Source organism: Mus pahari, chromosome X, assembly GCF_900095145.1.
Source record: "Mus pahari chromosome X, PAHARI_EIJ_v1.1, whole genome shotgun sequence".
In the NCBI taxonomy this organism is placed as follows: Eukaryota; Metazoa; Chordata; class Mammalia; order Rodentia; family Muridae; genus Mus; species Mus pahari.
In genome coordinates, this window is record NC_034613.1 from 62,857,155 (window position 1) to 62,866,562 (window position 9,408).

The window sequence follows — 9,408 nt, forward strand, 5'->3', positions numbered from 1 at the left end:
GGCCTGTGCAGGTGTGTAGGCCAGGGTCATGGAGACTGGGAAGACCAACGGAGATGGGTAGGGAGTGCCAGGGGTCTGTGGGTGTCTATGTTAGGTGATGAGAGCCCTGTCTGACAGCACACAAAGAGCTCTCAGCAGCGTCAGGCGCTCTAGAAGGGTTCGCTCTCAGGATTGCTTCGCACACACTGAGGCTGAGAACCCTAGACACTGGAACACCGGGGGAATAAAATCAGGATGAAACAAGTAACAAAAGTATGTGAGATCTCACAGGTTGGGTAATCTCACAAGCCGGTTTTGGTCAAATCACTTGCCTCATCCCTAGCAAGTTGTGCTCTAAAGCATTCCCTAGTGAGGTCAGCTAGCTCCGCCCCTAGGCGACCTAGCTCTCAAAGGAAGTCTCAACCGCTGCCCCACAAGTTCCCTGAAAGCCCCGCCTTCTCCCTGTTCGAGCCAATCTCTCACAAGCATTACGTTTCTGTTTGCCAGCCCAGCCTGTTCCCTCAGCTAGACCGGTCTGCACCGGCCGTTCTGGCTAGTTTGGGCCTGCCCTGAGGAGCGCGCGCAACCTGCGTAGCCACGGCTGTGACGCAGACGTGACGGCGGCGTGACGCGCCCACAGCCGCTCTTGAGGCTCTGGCGCTTCTTCTGCTAGGCTCGGAGCTGTCCGTTTCTTGGGCCCTGTCTATAGGCCCCGGCCGCCCCTGGGGTTCAACACCGCTTCCAGGTGCCGGCCGTGTCTGCCATGGATGACTATGCGGTTTTGTCCGATACTGAGCTGGCTGCAGTGCTACGCCAGTACAACATCCCTCATGGGCCTATTGTGGGTATGCTGCAGCCGGTGGCGCTCAGAACCTCTCTCGGTCCACTGCTTTCCCGCGCTCCTCCCTGAGCGTTCTCCCCACCTCTCCCTCCCCTCAAGTCCCCTCCTCGTGTTCCCTTGTGCTCTTGGGGTGCTCGGCTCGCGCCCTCTGACCGCTTCGCACCCTGTGTCTGGGCAGGCTCCACTCGCAAGCTCTACGAAAAGAAAATCTTCGAGTATGAGACCCAGAGAAGGAGACTCTTACCCCCCAACTCGTCATCGTCTTCATTCTCCTATCGGTTCTCAGGTGAGCCCCTAACTGCAGAGCCCCAAAGAGCAGCTTGGAGCACAAGTCTTAGGGAGGGAGGGTGTGGCTGAAGCTACTGAGAGAGTAGGGGGAAGTCTGGAGATCGAATGGTCCTGTACCTCTTTCTTCACATGCAGACTTGGATTCAGCCTCTGTGGACTCAGACATGTATGATCTGCCCAAAAAAGAAGACGCCTTACTTTACCAGAGCAAGGGTAAGGCAGGTATAGAGGGTGGGCACTGATGTCTTTATCCCATGCTTCCGGGATTTGGGCACTGGGAAACCCCAGACCTCACCTCCTTGTACCAGTTCTCAGTGGCTCCAGAGGGGAGAAACTGACACAGCACACACAGACTGGGGAAGGGAGGAGATGAGGCCAGTTAAGGAGTACCACTTTTTCCTCTACCACTGTTTTCCTCCCCAAGACTATAATGATGACTACTATGAGGAAAGTTATTTGACCACCAGGACATATGGGGAGCCTGAGTCTGTGGGCATGTCCAAGAGCTTCCGCCAGCCGGGGAACTCACTTGTAGATGCTGATACCTTCCATCACCAGGTGAGTTGGCTGGTAGGTATACCTGGGGTACAGCCTTAGGGAATTCTAGGTTTGAATAGGTGCAGAGAGTGGATCTTAGGCTTTCAAATATGGTTAGGGTCAGCATACAGCTGTTGGGTTAAAAGTTCTATGTTGGAACCTTTAAAACTATTAGATTTGGGGATGGATATATAGCTCAGCGGAAGAGTATTTACGAATGGTTTCATCTCCAGCAGCACATACAAATGTTTTGGTGTTTTGGCTTTTTTTTTAAAGATTCACACAATTGTAGAAACTGTCTGAAACTCGCAAAAACACACCTTTGCTAAAAGCATGAAGCAAATCATAGTTGGCTGCTGTGAAGCAGCCCCATATCCCACACATAAGATTAAAACAAAAACATATTCTTACAATATTTCTGTGTTTCTTAAAGAAGCCAAAATTCCAGAATTCTCACATACATGTTTGTGGGTAGTATTTATGAGTGCTGGCACCTACAGAGGTGAAAATTGTCATATTCCCCCTAGAGCTAGAGCTATAGGTAGTTGTAAACTGCCTGATGTGTGTGCTGGAAATTGACCTCAGGTACCTAGGAAGAATATTATGTGCTCTTAACCACTGAACCACCCCTTCAACCCACAAACTTTTTTGATCAGAGAATATATAACAGCTCCTGCACTCTAGTAATTAATCTAGGATATAGATTTAAGCCTCCTGAGAATCCTGGGGAATAAAAGGATACTGGAACAAAGTCAACAGGGTTAGTAACTGAGCAGCAAGGCACCACAGATAAAGAGACCCCACATACTCAGAATGGGGGGGGCAATTTTCTGGTCCCTAGGATGTGATTAGAGCAGGCTAGCCAGAGACATTTAGGGAAAACCATTCTTCCCCATTTCTAATCCTAATTATCCTCCAGGTGCGTGATGACATTTTCTCTTCTTTAGAAGAGGAAGGCAAGGATAGGTAAGTAGTGAACACATGTAGGGGCAGAGACAAATTCGAGTCTCAAGACTCTCCTGCCTACCTGTCACCTTCTTCTGCTACAGGGAGCGCCCCATCTATGGCCGAGACAGTGCCTACCAGAGCATCGCACACTACCGCCCCATTTCCAATGTCTCTAGGAGCTCCCTGGGCTTATCATATTATCCTACATCCTCCACCTCTTCTGTGTCCTCCTCTTCGTCTTCACCCTCTTCATGGCTTACCAGACGTGCTATTCGGCCAGAAAAGCAGGCCCCTGCTGCTGCTCTGGGCCAGGATCGACAGGTCCCACTCTGGGGCCAGCTGTTACTCTTCCTGGTCTTTGCTGCCTTTCTGCTCTTTGTTTACTATTCCATACAAGCTGAAGAAGGCAACCCCTTCTGGATGGATCCCTAAGGGTATTGGTTTCAGAGCAGCTCTTACCAGGAGTTTTGGCTGATTGCCTTAGCTGTGTTTGCTGGGGGTGGGGTGGGTAGGGGCTTTTTTGTGTGTTCTAGTTGGGTGCAGGGCCTAGCCTAAGGCAGTGCTTGTCTCCCACCTCATCTTGCAAAGGAAGCAGCAAATGTTGGCCTTCTACAGCCTAGTAGGCCCACATGTACCTTCCTCTGGAGCCTCCTAGCCCTATTGCCTCTGACCCTTAGGGTATGGGGGTCTGGTGGGAGGACCTCACTTCATTAGAGGAAAACTTGGTGGTGGCAGTGGTAGTTGTCATGCATGCCTGTTTGTTGTCACCTTTTCAGGGGGTATTAACAAAGACCACCCTGGCTTTGCTTTCATGGACACAATAATAAACATGTTTATTTTTATCTTGTTGATTCTTCCTACTGGGGTAGGAGCTGGACTGCCATGGTACAGGTGGTTGGTTTTAGGTCTCCAAACTCAGTGTGGCTTTTCCCTTTGGTTGTGCTTGGCCTTGGGGAAGGAATCAAATGCTACCTACAGATAAGTCTATGTTTTGGTTGTGGCCATTTCTGGGCCTACTCCCTGAAGTACTTATAACCACTTAGAAAAATAACTACCGTGTAATCAAATGTGTAGGTAAGCCTATGGGAAATGTAGGCAAAACCGCATGTGACAACACATGCAGATACTTTAGTCAGGAGAGGCTAACACCAACATTTTAGGTTAGAAGGATAGAAAAGAAATGAGGCATCATGCCAGTACATTGTTACTCAGCTCCTGGGATTGGTGGCATGGGGTAGAATCAAAGACTACAGTGCACCCATGGCTACCCTAACTCTTTGCCTGTTTATTCTTGCTCAGTTTCCAGGTTTTCTTTGGAGATAATCTTTTTGTACAGTGTTAAAATGTTTCTGTCCTTCCTCATCTACCTAAGGTACCTACTGGTTTAATAAAGAGCTGAATGGCGGGACTTTCTGGGCAGAGAGAGGGACTCTGGGAAAGAATCAGAGGCCAGAGGTTCGTCAGCCAGACATGGAGGAAGAAATTGGTGACTGGTACTGAGGAGCGGTTATGAGCCACGTAGCAGAATGTAGATTAGTATAAATGAGTTAAGTTATAAGAGCTAGTTGGAGCAATGAAAGGTCTTTGACATTGGGAGCTGGCACAGATGTGGGGTGCCAAATGTAACTAACCAAGCTGTCTCTTTGGCACCAGTTCCCAATAATGACAGAGACCTTTTATTATAAAAGCTTGGCCTTGGCTAGCTTGCTTCCAACTAGCTCTTAATTTTGTTTTTTAGATTTACTATTATTTTATGCATATGAATACACTGTCACTCTCTTCAAACACACCAGAAGAGGGCATCAGATCCCATTATGGATGGTTATGAGCCACCATGTGGTTGCTGGGAATTGAACTCAGGACCTCTGGAAGAGCAGTCAGTGTTCTTAATTGCTGAGCCAACTTTCCAGCCCCTAGCTCTTAATTTAACCCATTTCTACATGCTGCCACATAGCTCATTATCTCTCCTTAGTCCCATATGTTCTGAATCTCCCACCTCTGACTTTCCCAGAGTCTCCCTCTCTACCCAGAAGTCCTGATTATCCTCTAAACAAGTCAGGAGGTGCCTTAGGCAGGTGAGGAAGGACATACACACCTTCACACAGTGAATTATCATCCCAACAGTTTTCTGTCCTGGATACATATTGCATAATATTAAAGTTTTTTTATCCAGGCATGGTGCTAAACACCTTTAATCCCTGCACTTAGAAGGCAGAAAACAGAAGGATCTCTTTGAATTTAACGGTACCCTGATGTACATATTGGAGTTCCAGGACAGTGTCTCAAAATGAAAATTTAAAAAATTAAATTCTGGGCTGGGCGTGGTGGCGCACGCCTTTAATCCCAGCATTCCGGAGGCAGAGGCAGGCGGATTTCTGAGTTCAAGGTCTACAAAACAAAAACTACATGAGGATGGCTAAATATGTAAGGAAAATTGCCACCAACCCTAATAATGAGAATCAACTTCTGTAAGTTGTCCTCTGACCACCACATGAAAGCCATGACAAATAATATATTTTTAAATCTGTGTTTTGTTATTTTGAGTTAGGGTCTTTCTGCATAGCCCTGGCTGTTCTGGAACACACTCTGTAGACCTAGCTGGCCTTGAACTTAGAGATTTGCCTTTCTTTGCCTCCTAAGTGACCATAGGGCCAAGTGTGGTGGCACATACTTTTAATTCCAGCAGTGGAGAGACATGGGCAGGTGGATCTCTGAATTTAAGGCCAGCAACAGTTACACAGTAAAACCCTGCCCCAAAAAATAATATATGGAGTCTGGAGAAATGACTCAGTGGTTAAGAGCACTTGCTAGGGCTGGAGAGATGGGTCAGTGGTTAAGAGCATTCTTCTGGAGGTCCCAAGTTCAATTCCCAGCAACCACATGGTGGCTTACAACCATCTGTAATGGGATCTGATGCCCTCTTCTGATGTGTCTGAAGGCAACACTTGTGGGGGCTGGAGAAATGACTCAATGGTTAAGAGCACTTGCTAGTGCTGGAGAGATGGTTCACTGGTTAAGAGCACTGACTGCTCTTCTGAAGGTCCTAAGTTCAAATCCCAGCAACCATATGTGGCTCACAACCATCTGTAACGAGATCTGGCGCCCTCTTCTGGAGTGTCTGAAGACAGCTACAGTGTGCTTACAAATAATAAATAATAAGTCTTTAAAAAAAAAAAAAACACGTGCCGGGCGTGGTGGCGCACACCTTTGATCCCAGCACTCGGGAGGCAGAGGCAGGCTGATTTCTGAGTTCGAGGCCAGCCTGGTCTACAAAGTGAGTTCCAGGACAGCCAGGGCTATACAGAGGAACACTGTCTCGAAAAATCAAAAAAACAAAACAAAACAAAAAAATACCACTTGGTAATCCAGATAGCTTCAGTTCCCAGCATCCAAGTCTTACAGCTCCAGTACTAGGTGATCTGACAACCTCTTGTGACCTTCATAAGTATCTGTATCCATATGATGTGCATATACATTTTGGTCATATGAAAATAATAAAGGGGGGCTGGTGAGATGGCACAGTGGGTAAGAACACCCGACTGCTCTACCAAAGGTCCGGAGTTCAAATCCCAGCAACCACATGGTGGCTCACAACCATCTGTAACAAGATCTGACACCCTCTCCTGGAGTGTCTGAAGACAGCTACAGTGTACTTACGTATAATAAATAAATAAAAAATTAAAAAAAAAGAAAATAATAAAGGCCTGGCAGTGGTGGTGCATGCCTTTAATCCCAGCACTTGGGAGGCAGAGGCAGGAGGATCTGAGTTTGATGCCAGCCTAATCTACATAGTAAGTTCCAGGATACTCAGGATTACACAAAGAACCCTGTCTCAAAAAAAAAAAAGTTATTGAAAATAAGGTCTTGCTATGTAGCCTAAACTAGCCTAGAACTGGAGACTATCTGACTACCTCAGCCTCCCAAGTACTGGGACTATAGGCATGAACCACCCCCACTTAACATTGTTTTATATATTTGAGATAAAAAGGAAAGAAAACAGACTGGTAATAGACGCATGCATTCCCAGCATGAGAGAAGCCGAGGCAGGAGGATTAAGAGGGCAAGGTTAGTCTAGGCTATATGAACTCCAGGCCAGCTAGAGCTACAAAGCAAGACTCTGCCTAAAAAAGGTAATGGGTATAGTGATATACAACTTTAATCTCAGGGAACTGGACATCCTCTTCTGGCCTCCTTGGGTACCAGGCACACATCCATATCCATGCAGATAAAACAAAAAAATTTTAAAATGTGTTTTTAAAAATAAGAGTGGTGGCACACACCTTTAATTCCAGCACATGGGAAGCAGAAGCAGGCAGATCTCTGTGAGTTCAGCATGGTCTACAGAGTGAGTTCCAGCACAGCCAAAGCTACATAGGGAGACCCTGTTTTTAAAAATGTGATTATGTATGAGTACCCTATCTGCATATACATCTGTGTGTCAGAAGAGGGCATCAGAACTACCATGTTGGTGCTGGGAATTGAACTTGGGGCCTCTGAGAGAGAAGCCAGTGCTCTTAATCACTGAGTCATCTCTCCAGCCCTCATAAGTTTTTAAAATAAGTAAATATGGGGTTGGGGGTTTAGCTTAGTAGTAGAGCACTTGCCTAGCAAGCACAAGGCCCTGAGTTTGGTCCTCAGCCGTGTGTGTGTGTGTGTGTGTGTGTGTGTGTGTGTGTGTGTGTGTGTGTAATGAATTAGGATATAGTTGGTAGAGTGCTTGCATATCAAGCATAATGTTCTTGGTTGAACCCCCAATACTACATAAGCTGGGTGTAGTGGTTCACCGGGTAATTATAGCACTCCAGAGGTGAATACAGAAGAATTGGAAGTGCAAGGTCTTTCTCGGGTATATTAGTGGGTTCTAGACCAGCCTGTGATTCTGTGACTAGGGAGACAGTCTCAGAAAAATAAATAATCCAGAGAACCAGTGCTATTTTTAAAAAGAAAGAAATGATGCAGAAAAACGTGTGTACACCAACTAGTCATGGTGGTATGATACATACCTGCAATACAGCACTCTAGATATGGAAATAGGGATGGCAAGGTAGAAGCCAGCCTGGGCAATTCAATGAAACTCTGTTCAATGCTCCCAAAAAAGAATGTTTTCTTTCTTTCTTTCTTTCTTTCTTTCTTTCTTTCTTTCTTTCTTTCTTTCTTTCTTTCTTTCTTTCTTTCTTACCACTCACACCCTAAGTTTCTCTTGTATGTTGCAAACCATTCCCACCTGGCTGCTTCCCCAGCACCTCAGCACTGTATCTATAAACCAAGTTGCTGCCTTCTGCTACTTTCCATCTTAGTTCCAATGTAAAGGACTGAAGTCTGGCCCTAGCTCCCCAGTGATCCATTATAGGTGATGAGCATGCTACTTCCTTAAAAGTCAATCCTAAGGACATAAAGTTCTATCAATGATTCTATAGATGGGATGTCAGGATAAGCAGGCAGTTTCCCAACAGCACCTTAGAAGGACATGGTGACAGCCTCCTGCTTCAGCAGCTGTTTATACAGTATACTGAGTAGAGACTTATTGTTTAGGATGCCTATTGGACTGCATCTGATTAGAACCAGGCAGAAGCAAATAGGGCATAACACCTGCACTGGGGCCTGTGGTCAATGTGGTCAAGGTTGACCTCCCAAAGCTATGAGACAGTAGGTGGTGAGGGGGGGGAAAGGATAGCACAGGAAGGGGCTCTTACAGACCAAGGATAGGTAGGGATTGCTATCAGGCTTTGGAAAAAAGGGGCTCCACCTCCACCTCAGGTCCCAGATCTGTTGCAGATAGGTAGAATATAGGTATGTGTCTATGTGGCAATTTTGTGCTTTCTGGCATGGAGTAAGGAAACAATGACCTTACTATGTCAGACTTCCCCAATTTCCATTTATTCCCTCAAGAGCTCCCAGATTCATCCATGGCCAAGGACCAAATAGAAAGTCCCTGGGGGAGGGGGGCAGGAAGGGGAAGCTGTTGAGATGGCTCAGCGGGTAAGAGCACTGACTACTCTTCCAAAGGTCCTGAGTTCAAATCCCAGAAACTGCATGGTGGCTCACACCCATAGTGAAATCTGACGCCCTCTTCTGGTTCATCTGAAGACAGCTACAGTGTACTTATTTATAATAATAAATAAGTCTTTAAAAAAAAAGTTCCTGGTGGCTGAAGATAAGGCTCTGTGGTTAAGAGCATTGACTCTTCTAAAGGATCCGGGTTTAGGTCACACCACCTACATGGTTGCTTATATCTGAAACTCTAGTTCTGGGGTGTCTGATAACTTCTTCTGGCTTCCACAGGCACCAGGCATATATATGGTGTACATATGCATATGCAGGCAAACAGTGCACATAAAAATTAATAAAAGGGTTCTTATGGGCCCTGAGCCTTCTCTGGGGCTCCCTAGAAACCTGCCTGGGTTCTTCTCAGATTCACGAGGCTTCTCATTTCAGCTTGGTCTTCAACCTCCAGGGTTTTTACAAGCTCCAAGGTTACAACTCCATGTTCCATTGAATCCTAAGGGTTCTAGTACCTCAGAAAGGCACATGAATACCTAGACATGGGTGAAGTGTTGTGCCGCAAGCCTTGTGATGGCTCTGTAGGGCTCCAGAACTCACTTTCCAAGATCTAAGGGGCAGCTGTGAATCCACTCCCTAAAAGTTCAGAGTTAACAGTAGTAGACTGTATTAGTCAGGGTTCTCTAGAGTCACAGAACTTACAGATAGTCTCTATGTAGTAAAGGAATTTATTGATGACTTACAGTCTGCAGTCCAAATCCCAACAATGGTTCAGTAGTAGCTGTGAATGGAAGTCCAAGGATCTAGCAGTCGCT

The 9,408-nt window shown here is 46.3% G+C and overlaps 1 protein-coding gene across 1 annotated transcript; it reads left to right on the plus strand.

Annotated features, from left to right (window-relative positions):
• Window positions 1-477: 477 nt before the first annotated feature.
• Window positions 478-3,435, plus strand: Emd (emerin). The gene is made up of 6 exons (XM_021188129.1): window positions 478-824; window positions 999-1,106; window positions 1,244-1,321; window positions 1,533-1,666; window positions 2,565-2,611; window positions 2,695-3,435. The coding sequence occupies exons 1-6, from the start codon at window positions 743-745 to the stop codon at window positions 3,023-3,025; spliced, it is 780 nt and encodes a 259-aa protein (XP_021043788.1). The 5' UTR covers window positions 478-742; the 3' UTR covers window positions 3,026-3,435.
• Window positions 3,436-9,408: the final 5,973 nt, after the last annotated feature.

Excerpts from the sequence above, each read along its gene's own strand:
- Emd (XM_021188129.1), top strand. The coding sequence starts at position 743 with ATGGATGACTATGCGGTTTTGTCCGATACTGAGCTGGCTGCAGTGCTA. Across the intron at positions 1,667-2,564 it reads CTGATACCTTCCATCACCAG|GTGCGTGATGACATTTTCTC; the intron begins GTGAGTTGGCTG and ends ATTATCCTCCAG. Across the intron at positions 2,612-2,694 it reads GAAGAGGAAGGCAAGGATAG|GGAGCGCCCCATCTATGGCC; the intron begins GTAAGTAGTGAA and ends CTTCTGCTACAG.